This window comes from Pocillopora damicornis, chromosome 6 (genome assembly GCF_964200805.1).
Source record: "Pocillopora damicornis chromosome 6, jaPocDami1.2, whole genome shotgun sequence".
Lineage (NCBI taxonomy): Eukaryota > Metazoa > Cnidaria > Anthozoa > Scleractinia > Pocilloporidae > Pocillopora > Pocillopora damicornis.
The window spans coordinates 5,547,937-5,574,450 of record NC_142675.1 but is presented as its reverse complement, the minus strand read 5'-3'; the positions used below and the strand labels follow the sequence as shown (position 1 = coordinate 5,574,450).

General features: G+C 38.7%; 1 protein-coding gene across 3 annotated transcripts; it reads left to right on the top strand.

The window, feature by feature from the left end:
- The first annotated feature begins 394 nt into the window (after nt 1-394).
- LOC113672492 (sodium/potassium-transporting ATPase subunit alpha-3) lies at nt 395-25,725 on the top strand. Of its 3 annotated transcripts, XM_027188778.2 has the most exons (24): nt 395-583; nt 4,501-4,584; nt 8,181-8,342; nt 8,425-8,484; nt 10,705-10,908; nt 11,743-11,805; nt 12,084-12,269; nt 12,700-13,086; nt 13,772-13,913; nt 14,575-14,648; nt 14,815-14,909; nt 15,920-16,310; nt 16,745-16,931; nt 17,356-17,459; nt 18,057-18,234; nt 19,186-19,287; nt 19,734-19,888; nt 20,262-20,356; nt 20,803-20,842; nt 21,111-21,245; nt 21,849-21,979; nt 22,221-22,322; nt 22,871-22,962; nt 23,951-25,725. In XM_027188778.2, exons 2-24 carry the CDS (start codon nt 4,510-4,512, stop codon nt 23,977-23,979), a joined length of 3,189 nt encoding a protein of 1,062 aa, XP_027044579.2. In that variant the 5' UTR covers nt 395-583; nt 4,501-4,509; the 3' UTR covers nt 23,980-25,725. The 3 variants fall into 3 exon arrangements, with proteins under 3 accessions (XP_027044579.2, XP_027044580.2, XP_027044581.2); XM_027188779.2 differs by lacking the exons at nt 395-583; nt 4,501-4,584 and adding an exon at nt 5,807-6,197; XM_027188780.2 differs by lacking the exons at nt 395-583; nt 4,501-4,584 and adding an exon at nt 7,683-8,086.
- Nucleotides 25,726-26,514: the final 789 nt, after the last annotated feature.

Genomic DNA, 26,514 nt, shown 5'->3' with positions numbered 1-26,514 from the left:
GAAGTCGATTCTTACTGGTTCTTTAGAATGAAAATGTCCTTCGGTGCGACTAAAGGTCGCATGGGAGACTTAGCAGGCGCTTACTTTAGGGAAGAGGTGTCAGGACCTAATTTAGCGACTGGTTTCGCCATGAAACGAGAGTTTTAGCGACAGGCCGGAGCTAGAGAGATCTTACCTAGTGCCCATCCTTACGCGGTAACATGATAAGACAGATAGTGGAATCTACATCTGGAATCTGATTATGAGCCCAAGTAATGTGCTCCTGACAATAGCATTAAAATGTACAGGGGAGGAGTGGGACCGGTTAAATTAGCAGGTGCTACATCATGCTGCAAGCCACCAGGTGCGAAAATATATTTTACAATGAAGTCGATTCTTACTGGTTCTTTAGAATGATGTTATTAGAAAAATATCCTTCGATGCGACTATAGTCGCTTGGGGGACTTAGCAGGCGCTTACTTTGAGGAAGAGGCGTCAGAACCTAATTTTGCGGCTGGTTTCGCCATGAAACGAGAGTTTTAGCGACAGGATCGGAGCTAGAGCCATTGAAAGCACGTGTGTCTGTGGTGTAATAAGTATATAGGTTCGTTCCCTTTTTAATGTTTTAGTTAATTGTATGATGTACTTATTTTGAAAGTGATCGAATCCTTTTCAACTGATCGAAGAACCATGTTAGCTGTAGTTAATTTCTTGAAGTCTTCGTACGAAGCGCTTGATTTTTGCATGAATTTGATAATTGAAGGCTTCATTTCATCAGCGCTCGATAGTTTGTGTGAAGACTTTCAGGAAAGAGTCGAAAATGGATATATTATTCAGTTCATTTGCGGTTTTAAGTTTGTCCGGAAGCGGGCGTAGATCTAGGAAAGGATATCGCGGAAGGGAAAATTTTAAACAAAGATAAGAACCATCAATGCAGAGATTCAAACGTCGTATTCAAATACATCAGGATGAAAAAGAATTTCCCTTCGCTCTTAAACTCACGACAATAATCATCTGTCTATATCAGATGACATACAACCTCGTGTTTGAATTACAAAAGTTATTCATATATTCCAAATTATCTCCTTTAAAATGTTGGCGATTTGAGTACGACTTAGTTCTTAAGCAGATTACAAATCTATATCCAATTTGATCGTACAAGAAACCTCAGAAGTTTTTAAAATAATAGTAATCTTAGATCTTAGATATCTATGGTTTATATTAATTTTCCATAACTTACAGTAGCAATCTATAGCTCATATAATTTCGAAGTACTCACTCAGATGTCGAGAGCACTTGCAACACCACCAGGCTTACCACAGTGACGCAAACCACCATGGTCTACATCTGCATTACTTATTGAATTCGTGGTCAGAATTTATTTAAATTTCCAAAGTTATCGGACGAGAAACCTAAGAAATTTATAAAGTAGTAATAATCCTAGATTTTGCATTTTATCGTTTAAATTTTTCATAACTGTGGCAGAAACCGGGAGCTCACGCAATTTCGTATTCACTTAGTTGCTGGGAGGATTAGAAATACTCAGGCTGCCACAGCCGTGACATAGACCCTATGGCCTACATCTTCATTACTTACTGAAATTGTGGTCGGAATTTGTTTAAATTTCGTGGACAAGAAAAGCGAGCTTCCGTGTGTCTAACTAACACGTAAATCCTGATTTCCCTTTCAGTTTTTATTGCTCTGTGAAGGTTTTCTGCTTAAAGCTTGGTTTTATTCTATGAAATTCGCGAGGGCGTTTTTCGTCTTTATAACAAACATCTTTCTACCGCAACTGAAACAGTCGGTGTGGAAAGATTTCTACAGCGAGGTAATCTTGTCGGCTCGGTGGCAATGGCGACCTACCACTGTCAGACTTAGGTTAACTGCTCCACAACCACTCTTCAATTTTATGCTCAAAGGAGAAAGCAATTAAATCAATCCAAGAATAACGGTAAACGTGACAACAGCGACAATACCTGGCCATATGTTCAGAGCAAATTACCGCTGACTTCTAATAACCGCTGGGTTTTGTGGCTAAAAAAGCCCTAAGGAACCGGCCCTTGTTTAGCCTGGAGGGAGGGGTTGTGGTTGAGGCAGTGGGGGAGGGGGGCACTTAGAGGATTTTTTGAACCCCTCCAACTAGCAGTTAATTGGCAGTTAATATTTTTAAGTCCCGTCTTTATACCCTGTCAGCGACGACTCCTCCCCTTCCGTCCCTCTGAAAACCATGTGATGATCCCCCTCCCCCCCTCCCAGGCGATAAACAATGAAGAGTCCCTAAGCCGAGGTAAAACACCTCTTCTTAAGAGAAGAGCTTGGGAACGAGTGTAGTGTTTAAAAAGGAAACACGTGCCGTTATCACAACGTAACGACACGGGGCTCGCAATAAGGATTTTAACTTAGTTGTCGCTCGCGTCAAACTTTGCGCTCAAAGGATCTCTATTCACAATTTTGTGTCGTCAAAAAGGCTATTTAAGATTCAAGGGAAAGCTTGTATTACAGGCTGCTGGTGGCCGGTAAAGAGTTTTTAGACGCTTGTTATAGGAAGAGCAGGACGTTGTTGCTGTAATTGTTTTGTTTTATTTTGAGTCACCGGCTCGAGCTTGCGTCAATGCACTGTCAAAAATAACCGCTATCTCCATTAAATTTCATAACTCAGAATAGATGGAACATGATAAACACACGACAACTCTCAGCTTGATTTTGTGCGCCATAGGTCCAAGACGTTTTTAGGCGGGACAGTCTGAAGTTCATGTAGTGATTTTAAAATACATTTAGTCACATGTTGAGGTCTTAGAAACAGTTCCTGGGACTTTGGACTGCGGTCGCTCCAGTCACATGCTGCGCGCGCTCCTGAGACTCGAATTACTAAATTCTACACAAACGAAAATAATAAAAAACTCAAACGTTGTCTCATTCAAAGCATCACTCTTTTTTCCCGTTCTTCTCGATTACGACCAAAAATGTTTCCGTGCTCTTTCATCTTAGTCTTAATGCGTTTTCAATATTTTCAATGTGCCCTTGATATTCAGCTGTTAGTTTCTGTGAATAAGGCTGAATCTTCACGCATTCATTTTGCTTCTGGAAGCCTCAATTTTGACAACATTCGTTAAGGTTGCCTCTTGGACATAAACTTTACTCTTTCGGTCGCAAAGCTTTAAAAACATTTTGCGTATTAGACACATTACAATTTTTATGGCAAAGCACAATACATAACGTGACGGATAATTGACGACATGCCAGCCGCAACAGTCAAAAAGATAAGTATGTCACGTGACACCTTGCAGTCGTACGCCTGTATGAGTTCTGTTATATTCAATCTGGAGTTTTCTTCATTTACTCGACCTATATTTTAAGATCTGGAAAATGACGGAGGTATTGTGTTATATTTGAACCAAATTCTTTTAAAGACTCGTTGAATATATAGGTTAAAACACGCAACCCGCACAGTTGGCCAAAATTTGACGAAAGCTTCACCTAGCTAGCAACTTTTGCAAGTTTAGAACTGTGCAGTTACGCGAATTTCTAATCAAACTGTTATCGATCCCTAAAATTACTACCATTTGGTGACACATTCCTGCTGTATATGGACTCCTTTTGCTTCTCAATTGTGGTTTAAAATGTCGTCGAGAAGCTATACAAAGCATTCAAGCATACTATATATATATATATATATATACATTTTAATTCAAGGTGACGTATTTGCAGACCTTTTGGCGGAAATGAGTTGATCTATATAATTGACTTTGGTCCGTTCAGTGACGAAGTTTAAGTGGTATAAGATCATTGTGCGGAAAATATAATGTTTTTGAGAGTTCTCAATAAAGGTTTTCTTCGAGTTCGTACGTACGAGAGCGTTAAATTTAGAGCATATTTTTTACGTTCTATGCTTAGCGCTATTTCTTATGAAAATAGCATGGAATTTCGATGCGAATGATTGTGGTTAAACATTTTATTTTATGGAATTAACAATTAGCGAAGGAAGCTTAGTTGAGCAAGAAGGGGAAAAATGCTAAAACGTGAAGAGTCTTTCAAGATAACTTTCTCTTAACTGAACTCACAGTAAAATAATTGGTGAAAGGGAAAGCCTTTCCTCTCCTGTGATTTTTTTGTTTCAATTTTCTTCCTTTTAAGCTTCGTGTACTTTAGCTGGCATAGCTTATAATTACGAGTAGGCATGCAACGATCTCGCAGATATTCTTTCGCGCGTCACTTGCAACTTTCTCACAGCTAAATTCACGTTGACCGGCCGGCCTCATTAATTAGTGCGCAACTAAGTCACGCAGTAATCAATTGTATTTCCCCTAATCGTCTTAACACAGTGAACTATGCCCCTTGAGTTAAACATAGTTAGATAAAGTTGTTTTTTTTATTTAGTTTTTCCAATCATCAAATGATTAAAGCATTTCCCGCGTTTGCATGAATTACGCAAGTCGAACTTTCTGTCATTCATCTGCCAAGTTTGACATCCACCATTTTACTACAATTTGATCTGCTCTAATCCAATTATTTTCCTCTCAGCGGGAATCTATGGCTGAAAACAAGGAATTGCTGGGCGGACTGTACGTTCAGGAGAACTATGATGTGGATGGAACGCCGGAATCGGTAAGCACATGTTTTGTTCAACAAGTTTCTGCTTGATTTATCGCCTGCAAATATAATCGACATTGGTTCGGGGTTAAGCAGTCGATTTAGTTGAGCCGAATATCAAATTGGCTTTTCAGAAGCAAAGGATAAGTAGTATTTAGCTCTCTCTGTAAATTAAAGACAATGGAATATTGAAAAAGTGAGAACTAAAACCAATGAGGAGTGAGTAAAAATTTTGCGTGACTGCACGCGATCTCGTGAATATTGAAACTCGGTCAAATTTGATTGCCTGTTATGTATGAACGTATTGCTCCTTTGAATCTAAAAAATAAAATAAGCAATGAGATCTCCGCGCAGTTTGATCCCCGATGTCTTAATCTATATCCGTATTATTGATTATGACACATTAGGATTGGAACATTGACCCCGGAGACTTGTGTTTTATAACTTAATTATAGTTTAAAGTTCAAAACAGTCGATTTGCATAGTTGCGATTACAGTCATTGTGAATTCGGCGTCTCTTCGTACTCGCTGGATACAAGATGAAAATTGCTCGTGTGGGAAGCAGTTGTTCTGTAAACACGTTTCATAGATTCTTTTTGCGATTCTTTGATTGAGTTTTGCCTGTCCTTGTCATTTTAAATAGCAGTATCAAAATTGCTTCAGGTCAGTTTTAAAGTGCGTAATCTCACTTAGCCTAAAGCTGGAGTTGTATGAATATTTATGAATATTTGTTCCCTTCAGGGCTTTTGAATTAAATCACTGACTCTACTATGACTGTTAAAATTTTCGCTCTGTTTATATACCATTCGTTATCAATGACCAAAAATTGAATTCTTTTAGGGCTGTGAAGTTTATTTAAAAGCTAAAAATTAATGTTTACAGAAGCTTGAAAAGAAGCCAGCCTTTGGCATCTTTATAGTTCGTCATGGTTCACTGTTTTGTAGTGTATTAAAATAGGTCTCACTGGTGCATTTGAGGAATGTTGTGACTTGGAGTTAAACGGTTGAATTAAACGAAGCTGAATCGCGTTAGTAACCCCTGAATGTCGTTTTCGATGGAAAATTTTGAAACATTTGAAATAAAACAAAAGAGAAAAACGGGTGAAGTTTTTAACTGGGACAAACTGTAACAAAAATATATTCAAAGACCAATATTACTTTTAAATCTTGATTGTGTTTGGTTCAAGTTGAATTCCTCTATTTAACAATTACGCCAAGTATTGTAAGAAAAAGGAAAAGATTGATTGTTTGACGTATATTGGGTAAAAATACAAAGTCGAGAACACCAAACAGGCAATATCGAATTTAGCTGCTCTGTCATTGGTCTTTTACCAATTTATCTATACTGTATTCGGTGATCCGGCAATTTTGTAAGACCGGGTGACTGTGTTGTATAGTTGCGTCTACCGAGCGTGCTTGCTACTCAGTATCTCGTGCTGCGAGCCGGCTAACTTTTACGACCACCAAGGCCGAAGTTTTTGGTTTGTTTAAGTCCTACCCTGGCGGTTTGAGATCTGAAAGCCGTTTAGTACCCGTTTTAAAACTGGTTTCAACGGCTTCAGCCACAGCTGGGCAACGGAGAAAATGAGTAAAGCAGCAAAAGGAAGCGCCGAGGAGAAAGAAAACTTGGTAAAGTATGACCTTGATTGACTTCGTGTTGAATTAACCCAATGGCGGTGTCTTATTCGCAATCGAGAACGATTAGTTCAGCATGTTCAACAATGAAGTTTCAACGACTTCTTCAATTCTTTTGGAAACTTTGCGTGCTACGCGATGTGCTTCGTTGCCTAAGTAATCACATTTTCAGGACACGCCGTTCGCCGCTGACGAAGCTCGCTAAATCCATCGTGTTCAAAATCTTTTTTAAACTAGAACTTAACAAATTCGAAACAAATTCGGTGGAAACAATTGCTAGATGAATGAACGGAACAAATACAGAAACATTCTTTGCAAAATCAAACAAGTTCAGAACTCTGAAGCGATCTACTTCTAAATTTAAAAAGTCTATTTTAGTTATGCATGACTGACTTTTGCCTCTTTAGCCGGTGAATTTCAATATCTCATTAATTAATCGTGAGTTTAAACTGAGAAAAACGCGTGTTTGACTTCAGTGGAAAGTTTTGAATTGCAAAGAAATGTTTTCAAAGAAAACAAATAAGTTTGATTAAGATTTCAGCGATTGCTCGCACATTACGTAACTCGTAACCGCGGGCTGACACACGCAAGCATCACGTGTTCTTGACGTCAAAAATATCCGAACTGACCTTCTCAAAGTACAGTGTTAACACTTCTAAACATACAATTGAACCCAGCTAGCACATATATCCGGCTTCCAATATTCACTTATACTGGTTTACAGCCAGTACTTTTTAATTATATAAATAATGAACATCGGTTAAAACCCACACATGATCGGGCGAAAAGGAGACAAAGACATGTCGCTTACATGACATAGCCTATTCCCTATCTTGCATGAGTTGTTTACAACTCGAAAAGAGAAAATTTAAGTTTGAACTTGACTAATGACGTTCTCTACTTAACGCTGTATTGGCTGATGCACGTGGAAGCAACTTTAACCTGCTGTTCTAACAGGGTTCCGATAATGTTTATATTCATTATGCATTACAATATTAAAACGAAAATTTATTGATGTAGTTTTTAAGCCGGCAATTTTCATTCTTTTCATTCAGCAATGCTTTTTGAAGGATTTGGAAATTCACTTTTGCCGAAACAAAAATATTTTGCTGTTTAGTTTGAGATAAGGTTTCAGGTCTGTACTTGGACGCACGCAAAGTATAACTATAATAAAAGCTTTTCAGTATTACACGTCTCGGCTTAATATTTCTTTGTACTCATACTAATTTTAAAATATTTATCCTGATCAGCGAGACAAACGGGAGCCAGTTTAGTCCCAAATAATTAATTTTGAAAGCTCCCTTCGAAGATCCATACTTCAATGATTTTCGAAGAGGGTTCTACGCAAACATCGCTCGCGTTATCAGTGTTTAAATCCTTGATATCTCCCTCTGAATGATAATAGGAGACTGGTGCCAATTTGTGAAAATATTACGCTTTTGTAACATTTAAATGTTTTCTTAGTGATGCAAGGTACCTGGAGAGAATCTTAAGCATTTTCAGGAATCACTTGAATATTGCACGGCTAAATTTTAAAGAACCGGTTGGCGACAGTGTGCTGTGTTTATGTCTAACTAACGAAAGTTCGAGGAAACTTTATCCCAGAAATGGAACACATTTTCTCAAATGAGTTATCTCAAGATTAAAATCACATGAAGTGCTTTAGCTCCAGCATTAGGAACTGCGAGATTAGGCACATGTCGTGAAATTTGACGTGTGATGAAGCGAGTTCCCGCAGGTCCATGACGACCGCCATATTGGTTTAGACTTGCTGTAGTTTCCCATCAAACTGTTCACGTGGTATATGATTGGCACTTATTAATACTCCACGTGGGTTTCCACAGGGGTTGTTTTCTAAAATGGCGGACGTAGAGGAGGAGGAGGTGTATACATAATCGTTTATTTCTTCAAACTCCTTTCCGCTTTTGATTTTCGAAACTAATGGCGAAAGGACTTTTTATGCTTTCCTCTTTCTAGTTTGGGCGAAGTCAGAGCTACCGTGTCGCAACGGCACCCCTAGTGAATGATGGTGCGGGTAAAAAAGATGGCGGAAAGCCCGCTAAGAAGATGTCAAAGCGAAAAGCCAAGAAACAGGAAAAGAAGGAAAACCTTGAGGATCTCAAGAAAGAATTAGAAATTGTAAGTGGAACGTTTACTGTCTGGCCTCTTCAGTCAGTGAATTGTCACAGCAGAAGTTAATTTTCCCCGTTATCGATCCTAGGATTGGCATACAGTCGAGTTGGAGGAAGTATGCAGGCGTTTAGAAACGAATGTGGAAAGGGTAAGCACGAGTTTTTTTTGGCTTCTCGTATATTTTATCACTACTAGTTTGTCACTGAATCGTTAACGACGACTGTCTTTGACAGATTGTCTACTCTTGAGATCGCAATGGGTTTAATCGTTATATAACCTCGAGAACAAATAGACTTCGTTTTCAAGCCGGCTTACTACACGTATGCAAATTTCATAGTGATTCGAAGCATTAAAAATGTACGTAAAACTACATCGAATATCTCCTGATCGCTAGTCATTAATTTTTTTTTTACTGCGCTTGAATCTTTACTTTTCTTTGACGATACGATTAGGAAACTGTAGTACTATGAATTCATGATATAACCGTCAGGATTCTGATTAACAAGTATTCCTGTCTCAAATACAAATCGAAATCAACTAAATTTATTAAAATGTTTTATTTAGTTCAATCTTACAGTCATACAGGCTTCGATTTTAGAATTTTCAAACTTGAACTTTCTTTTCACATTATTTCTGTCTCCTGATTAGCTAGATGTCTGTTCAAAATTTTTACTATATCTGCGGTTTTCAATTTCGGCACAAACTTTCACGGTATAGGCTGCATCAAATCGAATGTTGGTAAAAATTAGTAAAGCAGATTTACAGCGACGTGTAGGTCTTGACGGAAATTGCTTAGTTGTCTATATATTTTGCTGTGCGTCCTTCCGATTTGCATGAACGCATCGATCGGTGTGGCCGGTAAAGGCATGTTTTTGATGAAGTTCAGCAAACGTGGGTTTTCACTAAAAGCATTACAGTTATCTATTATTCATGGCCTCGAGTGGTTGAATGTGATTTTCGATTCGCCTGTAGACGATGGTGTAAAGCGATTTCTTTTCGTAAACATTTCGAGACTCGAGTAAATCATTAATTCATCGAAGAATTGAACACCCAGTACTTTAAATTTCAATTAGCGGGATTTGAATCGGTTGAATTCCCAAAGAATGTTGCAATTAATTTTATTGCCTTGAGTCTACGTAATCATTTTCTTTCTCGTATAGGAGAAGTCTGTTTGGTAAAGCGCGGTCTAGTTGTATCCTATTTGCAAACCCGGCGTTACGTTCATAATTGTTATTCTAAATCAGGCAGCGTCATATTACATCGATCTTTCTCATGACATTTCCGTGACTCGCCGGCAGGGGAGAGCAAAAGAATTGACTGAATAGATGTTTCTTTAAATTAGTCTTTCTTGTTTTCTTTCATGTTTGTAATAGTCAGAGTACTTTTTATCTGCTTTGCACATTGTAAACTTCATCTGTTGTTGTTTGAAAGTAAATTATTGTGTTATGAATGAGAAACAGGAGATAATTAAGTTAAAACTCGATTCTATTTTTGTCGACAAGAAAATAGTAACGGTCAATTTGTTGATAAAATCCAGAACAAACTGGGGCAAGATTTCAGCACGGTCCCATAATACAATATAGTTCTTGCGTAAAGAAAACAGTGTCAAACGAAATATATTAACTTTGCAAGTACAGCTTTGTTTTGGAATGATTTGGGGTTACACAGAAATGTTTCCAAAACTGGATAACATATTTGCACACTGGTCAAGTGCTGTCATTCTGAGCTTGATTTGTTCAAACAAACTCACAGGTTATGACCCCATTAAGAATCACTGCTTGGGAATTCAAACTGTATCAGAGAGGGGGGGAAGGGAAAATTTTGCTTTCAAATTTTGCTCCGAAGAAACATGAGAATATTTTAAGAAAGGAAATCTCATGAATTGTGCAGGATCCAGGAGGAGAGGTAATATTCCTATTCTTTACACTATTGATTCTGCACATCACCCTTTACTAAGCGGTTGATGGTCAGATTCTCAAATTTGTTTCCCCTGAATCAGTGTAAGTCCCAACAGCCTAGTTTTACTGTCCTGTGCCTGTGTTGAACCGTCACTGAAAGCTGGACCACTAAGATAAAACTAAGAATAATCTTTCAAGTAATTATTAATCCATGTTCCTCTCCCGAAATCAATGTTACCGTAATAGTGTTTTTGCGGGAGTTTGTGTACACCAAGCAGTCAGTTATGACAAAGTGGCATTTTTTTATTATTTTGTTTACAATACCTTTATTCTTTAGCAGTCACTACACCATTTCTTGTGGGTGACTGCTAAATACAGGTTTGACTTTATGCTTGGGAAACCAGGTGAACCATGAGAATCATTGGCCTCTTGATTTGTAAGACTTGACAATATTACTCTTTTTTAAACAGGGTCTTAGCATGGAAAAAGCTGCAGAAGTTCTTGAGCGAGATGGCCCCAATTCTCTGACTCCCCCACCCACGACCCCTGAGTGGGTGAAGTTTTGTCGTCAGCTGTTTGGTGGTTTTGCCATGCTGTTGTGGATTGGTTCTATTCTCTGTTTTGTCGCCTATACTATTCTTGTATTTACAGAAGAGGAACCACCTTCAGATAATGTATGCACATACATTTAGTTGACATTAACCCTTTACTCCCCAACATTAGTATGCATATTCTCCATACTACTCCCTAGACATTTCCAACAGTTCTGATAAGGAGAATTTGTTCAACAATCAAAGAGCTTCTTTAGTTGGTGACCATCTCTGTGATTCTCATGATCTTAATGTTTGATTCAGGGGTGATGTAGTAAGTTGCTCTATTTTAACACAGTGGCCTAATTGTCAGTGCACAGGACTCTAGTTTGAGAGTTCTGGGCTCTAGACCTGGCCAGGTCAAATTGTTTTGTTCTTGGGCAAGGAATTCTTACACAGGTATCATCTCTCTCCACCCGGGTGTATAAATGGGTACTGGTGAATTGTCGGGGAAGCCAAGTGAAATGCTGAGGGGCAAAACCATGGGATGGACTAGGATCTCCTCCAGGAGGGAGTTGTAATGCTTCTAGCTAGTTGCTTCATGCTACATGAAAACTGGGATAAGTCCTGGCTGGGTGAGCTAATAGCAGTGTTCTACACAGATTTTGAAGTAGTGAGCTAAAATTGTAAAGTACCTGGCGCTTCCAAATCAAGGGTAAATTCAAGCTATGCTCGAAATTATCTTACCAAAAAAAGGGAATCGTTGTCTGTGGTTTTAACCAACAAAAGGAGCCAGTGCTTGAGACATGGGTGGCCAGTGAAAATGCGGGCTGCCAGTGCTTCTGGAGAACACTGCTAATAGGCTTGTGTACAGATTTTACTACATCTATACTAGTAGTTATGGTGGAGTTTATGTGGTTAAGTCCAAGCTGGAATCAAATCATAGGCTGAATGTGTCTCTGACCTTTTTTATTTCAGTTGTATCTTGGGGTTGTATTGGCTGCTGTAGTGATTGTGACTGGAATTTTCTCATATTACCAGGTATACAGTGTTCTCTCTTACTATAGCATGCTAGAAATTGTCAAACTGATTGAGCAATTGTTTAGACTGTTGAATTTTCAAGAATTACAAGCTATTGTAGGCAGTAACATTAGGTACCACAATCAGTAAATTTTATCATGTGCTGCCTGAAATGGAGAAAACTGAGCATGCCAGAGTTAGATGTACAATAGATTTTGAACTTGGTTTGTATATTCTGTTATTAGTAATTAACAGAAGCCTCATCTTATTAATTGTGGTGGTGATGTTTTGTATTTCAGGAAGCTAAGAGTTCTCGAATCATGGACAGCTTTAAGAATTTAGTTCCACAGGAAGCAAATGTGTTGCGCAGTGGTGAAAGACACACCATCAATGCAGAAGAAGTGGTTGTTGGTGATATAATTTTTGTGAAGGGTGGGGACAGAGTACCAGCTGACATCAGAGTAGTGGAAGCCAGAGGCTTCAAGGTATTTCAACCTGTTTACAAGACTAACCACTAAAAAAAAAAATGCCCCATTCTTTTCAGGAAAATTCAATCCCTGTTGCAATAAGATATTTGGTCTTATCAACTAAGTTGATAAAATAAATTAGCCGCCATTAAGAATTTCTAAAGCCCACATCACAAGCATTAGCCCTTTGTCAGTGAATTGAGTAGTGGGTTGTGTGTGGTATATAAACAGAAAGATGATGCTATACTATCACTGGGAAGTCGGTTAAGAGGCATTTATAAGGCAGTCTGCGGCCTTTCCCTGTATCTAGACAGTTTAAAAATCCATACAGATCTAGTGCCAAATTTATCTTTCAAATTGATGTATTCACCATTTTCCCTTATCTTGTCCCAATTATCATGTTATTTAATAATATTTAGCATGGTTGTTTGCATATTTTTATTTCAAGGTGGATAACTCCTCACTCACGGGTGAATCTGAGCCCCAGAGCAGAGGTCCTGACTGTACCAATCAAAATCCCCTAGAGACCAGAAATCTGGCTTTCTTCTCGACAAATGGACTGGAAGGAAACTGTGTTGGTATCGCTGTACAAACCGGAGACAACACTGTCATGGGACGTATTGCTAACTTGGCTAGTGGTCTTGGCTCTGACAAAACTCCAATCGCTATTGAGATTGAACATTTCATCCACATCATTACTGGTGTTGCTGTATTTCTTGGGGTCTCCTTTTTCATCATTGCCTTTATTCTGAAGTACAACTGGCTGGAAGCTGTCATCTTCTTGATTGGTATCATTGTGGCCAATGTACCAGAAGGTCTTCTTGCAACTGTTACAGTAAGTGTACACATGCCTTGTCATTCAAATTTCTGTGCAAAGAATGCACAAAAACCTTACCAGAATCATTCCCTGGACCAGTTTCTCTGGGAAAATATGTGTGACTTCTCATGTGAAATTCCACAATCTTTTGAACTGATAGGTTACGTCATGAATATGTTTTTGGTGATAATAATTGTCATTTAGAAGTAATCTTTATTCAGCAAAGCAGGGTTGTTATTAGGAAATGTGATAGATGTGTGATCTTAACTGAGGGGGTGTTCAATTGAATGGCACTTGCATTACACAATGCCCCTCCAAGGAGAATCCAGGGGCAGGCTCTACTGGAAAAGGTTGAAATTTTATTCTCTCTGAGACATCATTTCCAGCATTCTGGGACATATTTGAGTATCGATTTTTTAGCCATGCTGATGTTAGAATCAGTTCACAAAGACTTGTTGTCTAGTGTTGCTCACAGTTCGCAAAGTTGCCCAATAAAAAGTGGTCTGTCAGGCAGCAAGTTTTTCTGCCACCAACCAGCTGGTATAAACAACCCTGGTTAAGGTAAAACTTAACTGACTAGTTTTCATCAGCATTTACAATCCCATTGGCTTTGATTACCACATGTACAATGCCTGTAAACTAGTATTTCAATGTTGCCATTATTTTTTAAAAATCATTTGATGTTTACCTTCTCCTTGTGAAGGTGTGTTTGACCCTAACAGCCAAGAGAATGGCTTCCAAGAACTGCTTGGTGAAGAATCTTGAGGCTGTAGAGACTCTTGGCAGTACATCCACAATCTGTTCTGATAAGACTGGTACACTCACTCAAAATCGAATGACTGTGGGTAAGAAACAGTCTTTTAACTCTCTATAATCTGTTCATTCTCGATTGAAAGAGAAACAAAACTGTTCAAATGATTTGTACTCTACTGCTGTCTTTACTCTTTCACCCCAAGGAGTGCCCAAAAAGGATTTTTTTCTTTTTATATCACAACATTTGAACCCTCTTTACACTAATTTCAGAATAGATATTCTCCCCAAGTTTTTCTGTATATTTCCTAATGGGGCTGACAAAGAGAATTTCTTCACCAATCCATAGCTTCTTGAGTCATCGATCCTTTTTCAATATTCTCATTACCTCATGGTTTAATTCAGTATTGATACTGTTAGGAGAAATTGGAAGCCCCTCACTCTTAATTGGGGGTTAAAGGTTTTTTAAGCATTAAGGTCATAAAAATCATGGAATTTGGATTGAGTGATTTTTTTATTTAATACCAAATTCTCAGAGGAAAAGTTATAAGAAATGTGATAGAGACTTGATATTTGGATATTTTGGCACTAAAGGAAAGGGAACTATTTTATGTCCCAATATTATTGTTAGCCTGTGTCTTTGTTACACAGCTTCATAACCTGTCATTAATTCATTTCGCATTCTTCTAATGATGAAAGAGTCACTTTCATTGGATGGCCAAACCTATGTTTAAGCACAATTGGTTGTATTTTTAGCCCACATGTGGTTTGATAACATGACAATCGAGGCTGACACAACTGAAGATCAATCAGGAGTTTCCTTCGATAAGGTGAGAGACGTTTTCAGCTTTCAAGCTCCCTAGTGTGGTGGGAAAAGTCCCAGATAAGCTGCATTTTTAACCATCCAGTGAGTCATTTTGAGGGTTTTTTAAAAGAAGTGGATTGTGTAGAAAGAACCATTTTTCCAGGTATTGTTAACATCGCTTTTTTCATCAGAAATCAGATACATGGAGAGCACTTGCTCGAATTGCTGGACTTTGTAACAGAGCAGTATTTAAAGCTGATCAAGACCATGTTCCAATTTTAAAGAGGTATTGTGTGCTTCTTGTTCTTGTATTGTGAGCTGATTTTGCATGCAGAACAGCAACCCCTAAAAAAAAAAAACTTGGGTTGCACACCAAATCTGCTTAAAGTTTTAATTTGTGAGTGTCAGATATCACTTTCTCTCTAGATCCAGCAAACTCCATGCATCTTGACTTTACCTTTACGAACTAACATCAGTCTACATATTCTCCTCATCGTTTTTTATACCAAACAGGAGAATTTGTTGCAACCAACAGCTTAATTATTCTACTATCATTTCCTTTTACCTCATAATCTTGCCATTTAATTCAGTGTGGATATAGTAGGGTGAAATTAGTTTCAGAACCTGGTAGAGGTAGAGAGTTTAAAAAGAAATTGAAACAAGTAATTGTAGATGAAGAATTACAGTTCAAAATGACTAAAATGAAACATGCATGATTTCCTGTAACTCTGAGTTTCGTGCATACGCACTCGTCAGACAGATTTAATTTTAAATCTGCCTGACAAGTACAAGCACGAAACTCAGAGTTACAGGAAATCATGCGTGTTTCGTTTTAGTCATTTTGAACTGTATTTCACTCTACACTCATGTGTATTGAGCACTCTCCAACAGCATTTGCTACAATTTACCACAATTAGATGAAGAATTAGATTGTTTGAATTGAAATGCAATAATCAGGATGATGCATTTTTGATAAGTGTACTATCAGAATGAGTGAGAACTATAACAACATTTGTTTATCTTAGGAGACATACAGGCAAAGTTTTAAATCAGTTTATTGATCCTTGACACCCCAACATCAGTTTGCACATTCTTCATAGTGTTCTTTGCACTTTTCCTTTGTTGCTAACAAGGAGAATTTGGTGACCAATCAACAGTTTCTTTGGTTGGTGATCATTTCTTGTATTCATGTGACCTCAATGGTGTGATTCAAGGACGATTTTGTGAGGAGAATTTACATGCTGGTCACTCTTACAGGCCAAAGAGTTGAAGGAGTGTTCTTTTTTTTTTTTTCAGGGAATGCTCAGGAGATGCCTCTGAATCTGCCTTGATGAAGTATGTGGAGCTATCCGAAGGAAGTGTGAAGGAAATGAGAGATAAACATACCAAAGTTGCCGAGATCCCATTCAACTCGACCAACAAGTATCAAGTATCCATTCATGAAAACCCAGATCCTGACGACAAGCGCCATATTCTTGTGATGAAGGGTGCTCCCGAGAGAATCCTTGATCGTTGCTCAACAATTTTGATGAACGGTGAGGAAGTGGCGCTTGATGAGAAAATGCAGGAAGCTTTCAATGCTGCTTATCTCGAGCTGGGAGGCATGGGTGAACGTGTGCTTGGTTTCTGTCATTTCTTTTTGCCGTTGGAAGATTTCCCTCCAGGATTTGAGTTCAACACAGATGAGGTAAGTACCAGCTTTTATAATTTCTGCAAACTGCTTTAAAATGAATGTTTAGTTTGGGAGTCATAGCTAGTTGTGTTACGTTTTCATAAATGTTACGACGTTTGCATCGATTGCTACACAAGAATAAAACGTCTCAATCTATGTTTTGACACTTGAACGTTTCTCTCTGGCCGTTTTTACCAAAAGTTCGAGTTCTCGTGGTAAATTTGAGTCAAGGGAAGGCGAAGTTTGTTCAAGTTAACGGGGATTTTGAGTTAATTGAGTTTAAGTTAGTTGATAGTAAATGACTGGGAAAATGGGGTCAAATTTGAGGAAAATCGAATATTGTTCAAGTCAGTAGGTGGTTCGAGTAAACTGGGTTCGAGTTAGCAAAGTTCTACTGTATGTGCATTATAATGTCTTAAATTAAATTCTTCTACCTTTGTGCTACTCAGCCTGTCAACTTCCCTCTTGAAAACCTGTGCTTCGTTGGTTTAATGTCTATGATTGATCCACCTCGCGCCGCTGTTCCTGATGCTGTCAGCAAATGCCGCAGTGCAGGAATCAAAGTCATCATGGTGACAGGTGATCATCCAATCACAGCCAAGGCCATCGCCAAAGGAGTCGGAATTATCTCAGAAGGTAAGTTTTTGATAAAAGATACTTCTCTGTTTAGATCCTAAGTCACAAACATAGACTACAAGCTGTCTTTCTTTTTCGGCCAAGTGTTTTGCGCATAAAACAGTGCTTGTACATAATTTTGTCTTTGACTATCGTTCGGACCTACGGCCCCAAAACATGCCTGATTAGTTGCTTCTAATTTGATTGAGTTTGCTAGGTTGTTGTTTTGTTTTGTTTTTCTCGAGAGAGTATTGTAACTGAAACCGTAGAATAAAAATGTTGTTTGAAAGTGCCCAACGAAGAATCGTAATTTTTGTCGTTACATCCAACCACTCAAAATTATTCGATAGGTTTATTACTTGTATCCTCGGAAAGCGGAACAGAGTTTTTGTGACAGTGATTGTTTTTATAAATTTGTAACCCTCTAGTATTCTTTGTCTTCCAGGAACTGAGACTGTTGAAGATATTGCCACTCGTCTGAACATCCCAGTAGAAGAGGTTGATCCGCGACAAGCCAAAGCCATTGTGGTTCATGGACAGCAGTTGAAGGTATTTAAAAAAAGGCAGCAGATGTAGCCCTAGTAAATTGATGACTTCTTAAGAAATAAACTGCACTTTTTATTGGTTTGCTGGCAAATAACCCACGTAAGATGTTTTGACAACACGAGATAAGGTTAAAAAAGTTGATCTGGGGGCGAGTGGTTTGCGAAAACTTTCCAGTCTTCTCCCATAATTCCATGTTGATTTTTACGCCGGTCAACCAATGGAAAGCGCTGTCTTTGGCTTATATAAGATTAAGTTTGATTTTCTCTGGTAGTGTATTAAAAATCGCATCCTGCATCACTTCTCCATTGGCAAGTGAACTCTAAATATCATTTATGAAGTAGGTAACATTTTGACTCGTGGAGTTACATGTGTAGCTCATGCATTGCCCACCACATATCCCTTTCTTGCCTGTTTTACACATTGGGCCCATGTCTTTTTCTAAGTTTCAAAGTATCAGGTAGTTGTTTTAAATGTTTCACTGCAGTAACAGACGACAAGACGAGCTCAAGACGAGCCGGGAAAGGGAGAAAGTCTCGATAATCGGGTCCCTGCTTTTTTTCTGGGTTTAAGCTGATGTGGATTTTAAATGTTGTTTTGAAGGAAATGGTTAAGAGCGACATTGACGAAATCTTGTCCGAGCACACGGAGATTGTATTTGCAAGAACCTCTCCACAACAGAAACTGATCATTGTAGAAGGCTGCCAACGACAGGGGGCCATTGTTGCTGTGACAGGAGATGGTGTCAATGACTCGCCAGCTTTGAAAAGGGCAGATATTGGTGTGTATTTTTTTTTAGAGTTCTTAAGACATCATTCACTAAATTAAATGCCTGTTCTGCTTCTTACATCTCGACGATTAGTTGTCACCTAAAGTACTGCTCAAAAATAAGTTAAGTAAGTTGACAGTTAAAACTCAAAACTCGATTCATGTCCTCGAAACTTTCGAGAATCGAGAACCGAGGTTCAAAGGTTGAGGATCGAGAATCGAGAGTCGAGGATCGAGTATTTAGGATCGAAAATCTAGAATCGAAAATCGAGAATCGAGAATCGAGAATCGAGGATCGAGTTTCTGGGGACTTTCAACTTTTGAGCGGTGTTCTACCTTGTGGTTTTGGCCAACTATTATGCCAGAGTAATCCCCGTTCTTCATACGAACGATGCAGTTAAACGTCTGCACATATGCGAACATTATAATGACTAACTGGCCTACTTTCAGCCTGTGAGAACCAAGATGTCTCACTCGAGTAACAGAACCACACAAGCCAGTTAGTCACGATTTTTCAAAAGCGTATAACTTTTTTGATAAAGCTCAAGACAGAATGATAAATCAACAGTATATCTGTAATTTATTAAACTTCGTTTTCGAAACGTCTCGATTTTTCCTTTTTCCTTCTTTTGTTCCTTTTTCTAATTTCCATGAACATTTCAATCTTTTCGCGCCTATTTTGCGTAACAGCGTTCGTTTCTTCATGGTTTTCTTTGAAATTTTGCGCGGGAAGTTGGCGCGTGGCTGGCCAAAATTGAAATACTAGCGCATGCTTGACGTGTGACCGCTGTGTTTCATACGTACCCTGTATTTCACGATGTGATCTTGATCATGACTGTTTTCTCATGGCAAAATGTCAGAGTTTATGATATTCCTTGTTTGTGTGATATTGAAACTTTTTTTTTGACAGTCTAAACCATTCTCCCAGAATCCTGACTCTATCCACATGTTGTATACGTTTTAGGTGTTGCTATGGGTATCGCTGGCTCAGATGTGTCCAAACAGGCCGCTGATATGATTCTGTTGGACGATAACTTTGCATCCATTGTTACTGGAGTTGAAGAAGGTTTGTCTCATGTTTTGCTATCACTTGTTGTGCTTGTGAGGGTTTAGAGTGAACTTATGCTTTACAGAATCGCGTTTCGGTTGGATTATGTCTTTGGAACGTTTACCCTCCCCATGCCTCCCTCCACCAAGGGGTATAAATGGGTACTGGCCAATTGAAATTCGGGGGGTAGGGAGGGGATGGGGTAGTAATTTTGCTATGAACTGGCATCCCAGAATTAAAAGTACGAAGTAGTCTGTTTATGATGAATTTTCATGGACTTTCTCACCTGAAAACTGATGAGAAAACCATGCTGCCTTCCTTCTGATACAACAGACGAAGTTAATTCTCAACGAAGTCAAATTGTATAATTGCAATAATGCTGTGCTTTGTGTTTATCTTGGGTATTCTTTGTTTGTAGAATAAAAAAAACCTTTGATATGAGTGTTATATCTTTCCTTCTTCAGGTCGTTTGATCTTTGACAACTTGAAGAAGTCCATCGCCTACACTCTGACCAGTAACATCCCCGAAATCAGTCCTTTCTTGATGTTTATCATCTTGGACATTCCCCTTCCGCTTGGCACTGTGACAATTCTTTGTATCGATTTGGGTACTGACATGGTATGTACTAGTGACTAGTGTTCTCCCTTATTTTAAGCATGACAGGGAAAATAAATTTTCAAACCGGTAGAGCAATCCTTTTACTTGTTGAATTTTCAAGAATTCCAAGCAATTTTAAACGGCAATAAGATGTACTACTGGCGGTAAATGTTACCGGTTACTGCCTGAAAAGGAGAACACTGAGTGACTGAGAATTTTGCCCTGCTTGTTAACTCTTTAGTACGTAAGATCAATTTGTCTATTCTCCGCACTGTCATATATACATTTCCCATGGTTCTGACGAGGAGAATTTGTGGAATAGTTAAGAGCTGCCTGAAGTGGTGACCAGTGACTTTGTTCTCATGACTTAAATCTTTTTTTTTTTGTCTTAAAGGTTCCCGCCATCTCACTTGCTTATGAAAAGGCCGAATCAGACATCATGAAGCGTCAGCCTCGTGATCCTCTCAACGACAAACTTGTGAATGAAAGGTGAATGAAGCATTGCATTTTTGATGAATTGAGTGATTTTCAGTTGAGTGTCGGCGTTCCGGCTGCATACTGCTGAAGCCTCGTTAAAATTTACTCTATCTTAAGTAATTTTCGTAACACCAAAACCACGCGGTCATCACATCAACCAATCAGAAGAAAGGAAAAGACCCATGAAAACCTAGGAGAACTCAAAATAAAACCAAAGAAAAATGCCTTAAGCGCGGGAGAAGGCTGGTGACCAAGTCGTGTTTTGTTTTAGTTGTGCATTTGATTGGTTGGGGGAATGGTGCGAGTTTTTGTAGACCAAACACAGAGTGGACTAAAGCCAAACCAATGCAATCCCGGATTACTTTCAACACTTAATGGAAAACTTCTCAATTAATCCAGTTTTTTGAGTAATTATACATCGACATTATAGTGCTAACGAAGTTTTTGTTGATTTGCAGGCTGATTGCTATGGCTTACGGTCAAATTGGGATGATTCAGGTAATGTCCGTTTGCATAAAATGTTGACGAAACTTTATGAATCTTCTTTAGTTTTGGCAAATTATGTTAAGTTTGCACACGGCTGAAGTGGCCCTTACGGCCAAAAGAACCCAGTTATTAACTTCAGCAGACGATGAGCAGAAGAAAAGGAAGAATTATCTGTCTCCAGGCCAGCAGGGCTTGAACCCAGATCCTTCAGCTTAAAGCCAAAGACTCTTGTCATCGGCCCGTGCGTCTCACAGATTTACTTATTGGTCTTTACCTGCAGGCTACCGCTGGTTTCTTTGTGTACTTTGTCATCATGGCAGAGAATGGATTCTTGCCTGGTTATCTCTTTGGTTTGAGAAGACCCTGGGATAACAGGGAGATAAATGATTTACAAGATTCTTATGGCCAGGAGTGGGTACGTGATAACTTGCTGGAAAAAAAAAAGGAATGAAAAGTATAGTAATAAAGTGTAAAAGTTTTAAAAAGAAAATCGATGCTCCTTTCAAACAGTTTTGTTAACCGCTAAGAGGATGAACCTATGAAGAAAATCTTTCGGATACAAAGAAGACTCAGGGCTCATGCAAAGTTTTCAATCACTGAAAAAACAGGAAACTTTTCAAACAGATATTTTGGTCCTGAAAATATAATTAGGAAGATAAATACTGTAATGCCATAGCGAATTTTTTTTTATCGTGGTCCATCATCCTCGTGCGTCCGAGTAGTTAATATATATTGTAGTCGTCTGAAATTGTCAGAGGTTTTTTCTGGATAGTTATTTTGGCGGTTTCTCGCAATTTTTACCAAACAATTGTTGTTTGTAACTGGGACTATCGATGGCATCTCGTGTTCCTCACGTGGAAGGCGTACACTACGGAGCAGACGGAAAGGATTCTGCTGCGAGAGTCCACCTTCAACCTGTGGAATGATGGGAAGGATAGTCTTGCATAGAAGGTCGTAGCCTCTCCACATTAACCCATACTTTATCACATTGATGATCAATTTTCACTGCTCCTTGCAGACTTACAATCAACGTAAGATCCTGGAGTTCACCTGCCATACTGCCTTCTTCGTCAGTATTGTGATTGTGCAGTGGGCAGATCTGATCATCTGTAAGACCAGGAGAAATTCTCTCTTCACACAGGGAATGAAGTAAGTACTTGCTCTCTCGTCAACATCTCGTCGAGTTTGGGTTTCGCCTTACGGTCCCTATTCCGGGCACAGCCGCCTTTGAAATAAGTTATTCCGTGGATGACCCTAAGCATTTTTGGGAAAGATTACCTATTCTGCACACATTGATGTGATTTGTGGCGTTCACATTCTGCTCAATATACCTTGTGATGTTTATTTTGCTCTTACGGACGTGTTTACTCTCCCCTCTATTTATCCACAGCAACTGGTTCTTGAACTTCGGTCTGGTCTTTGAGACCTGCTTAGCTGCCTTCCTCAGCTACACTCCTGGCATGTCCAATGGACTGCGCATGTACCCGCTAGCGTAAGTAGCGTATACGTATAACACGTATGATGCCAAAATCTCGTCGTTAGAAATTGCAGCTCGATTAGACAATATATTTGGTATCAACGCCACTTGAATTAACGCAAATTGATGGAGAGGTAACTTTCCAACCAATGGAATTAAACGTGATACAGTTGCTAGAGTTTCAGATTGATGGAAATTAACGCGACTTTGACATAGAAACAAAATAAGTTTGGAAAACGTAGTAACGGAAAACCGTGGCTGATATTATGCGAACGTGAAGTAAAAAAATCCCCGACGCCAAAGAAAAAAAAAATAGAAAAAAATTGTGGAATTTATGCTGACGTAGCCATTAGAGGGAGGATTTTCACTTCGTGAAAGTACAGTGTGCAATGTATAAAGCTGTTTTGGTTATTATTTAAAACGTAGCTTTCAATAGAGGTCAGGTTGGAATTCTCGTCCTGCACAAAATGACCTATTCATGCATTTATCATCTATCAATCAGGGACGAAACATTTTATTGTGTTGCTAATGACGGGGTGACATCGATATCTTTTTGTTTTCAGTTGGCAGTGGTGGTTCCCAGCCATGCCTTTCAGTCTTGTCATCTGGATTTACGACGAGATTCGTCGTTACATTCTGCGTAGATACCCCGGATGTGAGTACCACAACATAAACGAGACTAGCCGGTTTTGTTTTACAACATCACGATAGTAATCCGGGATTGCAAAGGTTTTGCTTTTCTGGGATTGGTCTTAAATTCTCCCGCCACAGCCATTAAGATAATGACGACAAAAAGTAATAGTCCATTTTACAGTTGCATGCTTGGTTGCCAGGCCTTCGAACAGGAATGAAGCTGAGGTTGACCTTGTTGTGACACAAACGTTGCTGCTTTTCACATGTAATTTACTTTGTTATCATGCTAACTAGATACTGGTCTCTATCACAACATGGTCACCTCCAGCCTCACTCCAAATCAAAGGCTTGGTAACTATGTACACAACTGTAAAATGGCCTATTGCGATTTCGGAATAAGCGTACTCTCGCGAGTGAGACCGACTGCATATGTTTTATCCTTCAAAGGCTCCTGGTGACGTGTTATATATTATCTAGGGAGAAATTCGAAGTCTTCAAGGGAGTGGGCAAAAAACAAACAAAAACATTTGGACAACCACACAGCCAGGCAAGGAATCAACTTGCCAAACAAAACAAACTCGTAAGCAAGGAAGCCCTCAAGTAAACAAGCAAAAAAGAAAAAGAAAAAAAGAAAAAAAGAAAACGAAGCAATTGAATAAACAAACGGGAAAAAGATTTAGCACACAAGCAATTGAATTAAATGGAAGGCAAATCGTTCATATTTGAGTTGGTGGGTCGTATTTCCTAAACCGAAGGAGGTAATATATCAAATGAATTAAGGGGATAAGTGTCGAAAGAAACTATGGGTGCTGCGTTGGAGGGTGAGTGTAACAAGGAGGGCGAAGGTCTAACGCTCGAAACGTCAGCTTTTAAAACTCCTTACGGTGGCCAATTTAAGTTATCAACTCAGCTGATAATACTAAATTACCCTCGGGTATTATATTTAGTCAGGAATGGAATAAAAACCTCTCTGTCTATTGTTAATCACTGTCTTCATTTTGTCTTTTCAGGCTGGCTTGACCAGGAGACTTACTATTAGAATTGTTAAATCACCTGATCACCTGACATTGGATGTTACCTGATAACTGTAGACTTCAACTAACTTTGTCTCCTAAGTATGCAGAGTTGTCGATATCAGTGGCAACTTTTTCCCTTTTTAATTATCCTACCATTCTCTATGTATCAGGCTTAGAACTAAGCCTGTAGCTAGTCAAATGTGTGTGTTAAGTGTGTAGGGTTAAGTTTCTTTAGGTGTGTCTGTATTCTTAGTGGAACGATTTCTGGAAACTTAAAGTTGTAAAACGTTGAATTCAGAATTGTACCATGATTTGTGATCAGCGGTATTTTAAAATTTAATTCGTGAAACTGTGTACATGTATGTGGTCTTGAAAGAGTGACGTCAGGGTGCTAATTTACAGCAACGTCCGAAGTGACCTCCGATGTAGGAAAAAGATTGTAAAAAATTTATTTTGTTAGATCGGAAGGCAGCAAAGTGGAAAACAAATCAGAAAGGAATGAGGTTAGTAAAGGATGAACCATGACGTTTCTCTTTCAATCCTCTGACCTCCATGTTCTGATTATTAATTCTCTACCCTCCATGCATTACTCTCTAAACTAGCGGAGGGAATCTGGTGTGAACGCCAGATTACACCATCCCCGTGATGAGCTTGTTTCGTCTCATCACCTGATTGGCGGATGGTATTTTAAACCAGCTAGGGGAAGTTGCAGTGTGATCAAGACTTGGGGGTTAAAGGAATACAGTTAGCGTGTTTGTACGAATTGTCCCTCAATTATTACAGATACTGAAATTACAGCCTTTATCACTCCTCTGAACGGTAGAATAGCAAGCGCTATCCTCATTCAGTTTAATCTTTGCACAATAATTTTCTCGCGCAGCATTTTGTAGTAATTTTACGAATGTTACTCCATTAATATATTTAAAAGAATGAAACTGAGTTTTTCTTTTTTTATTTTGTGAACTCATTGTAACGGACCGTTTGTAGTAAGACATTTTTAGATTTGGCTATCGTACTTTGTTAGAATTTATTCTACATTATGTTAAGACCTTTAAGATCGGAAACGGAGCAGTTTTCATTAGTTTGGAATTAAGCTTTAAAGCTAAGAGGCCAAAGTTGAGTAAAATCTCTGATGTACTGATAGTAGCACGGCCTTAGAACTCGTGGTTTACAGGTGTAGTGACTAAGTAAACAACCTTTGAGGTATTTTATCAATCGACTTTCCCTAAAAAACGGATTTTGTGTTAACATCGAAACGACAACAACGACATTGTAAGCAGCACCAACAAGAAAAACAAAACAAAAGAAATAGCCGAAGTTAGTGTCGTAGAGGGAAAGGCCGTGGTAACTATAGCATAAATACGACGAGGAATGTTATCTTAATGTTATGCTTAGTTTTCAACGTCGACTTAGTCTATCAATTGATTCGGAATCGTGCTCATTCGTTTTAGAGAAAGCGTTAGAACAGTGGCTTCGTGGTTAAATACTTGCTAAAACTTAAGTTTGCTTCTTAAGTTTCTTTGCTAACCTAACCTTCGGGCAGCTCTTAAGTTAGTAGAGTAGTTTGCTTTGCATGCATCGCAATTTGAATGATACAGTATAAATGTAACTGTTTCATTGTAAATTTAGGGAACTTTTAGATAGCAACGACGGTCAATGGCAGAGTTTTACCTGCTGATAATACGTGTCAATTTTCTTTGATTTACGTTCTAGCTTATATGAGATGGATTTGTAATCAGTTTACCGTCATTAAAAATGGTAACTTGCCACATCGTTTTATTTTTCTTTAATCGTTCCCTCAACGAGAGGTAAAAGTCTTGGCAAGTTCTACTATTTGAATTTTTCTCAAACTTGCATTTATCTCCCCTCTTTTCCATTGCAATGTTACCTGGCGTTACTTTAATAAATTAGTCATTCATTGCAACACAGGGGAAGAAGTGGACCTTAGGTAACTTCTCAAGGCTTTCATAATTTTTTCCATAAGCAATGCTATTGGCGTAATAGGCAGCTGAATCCTGAAAAGGGCTATGAGGCGAAACTCAAACACGAGAGCCTGCACGCAAGGCTAACCAGACAGCGGTAAGAGGTCATAAGGCAGCGCTAGACCGCCCGGGAAACGGCTTACGAGTGACAGAGACGGAGACAGAATTTCTCTGTACAATATCAATACAACATCACGTAGAGAAGTAAGTTGGTAGATCCAATACCAATTCTTTGAACTATTGTATGGTAGACTGCAGCAAGAGTTACTAATAGAGGTCCTAGGAGAGGAAGGGTAAATACCCTTGACTTATATAGATAAAATACAAGATTCCTGGTTGTTATGTTGAGTGGAAGGTTGTGAACCGCCTACTAAGGGGAGACACGCCAACTACTTTTTTCACTCATCGTACAAATCTTCCCTCTAAGCTAAAGATCAAAGCGAGAGGTTTAGACAAAATCTGGATTAAGATAACCTTGGGTTAGTGTGAAATCTGATTTCAGATCTTAAAGCTTTCAAAGAAAATTCAGTCCAATGTTCTTTTTCCAAAATTTGATTATTGGATGCTCTAAAAAGA

Excerpts from the sequence above, each read along its gene's own strand:
- LOC113672492 (XM_027188778.2), top strand. The coding sequence starts at position 4,510 with ATGGCTGAAAACAAGGAATTGCTGGGCGGACTGTACGTTCAGGAGAAC. Across the intron at positions 11,806-12,083 it reads GAATTTTCTCATATTACCAG|GAAGCTAAGAGTTCTCGAAT; the intron begins GTATACAGTGTT and ends TTTGTATTTCAG. Across the intron at positions 22,323-22,870 it reads CTGCGCATGTACCCGCTAGC|TTGGCAGTGGTGGTTCCCAG; the intron begins GTAAGTAGCGTA and ends TTTTGTTTTCAG.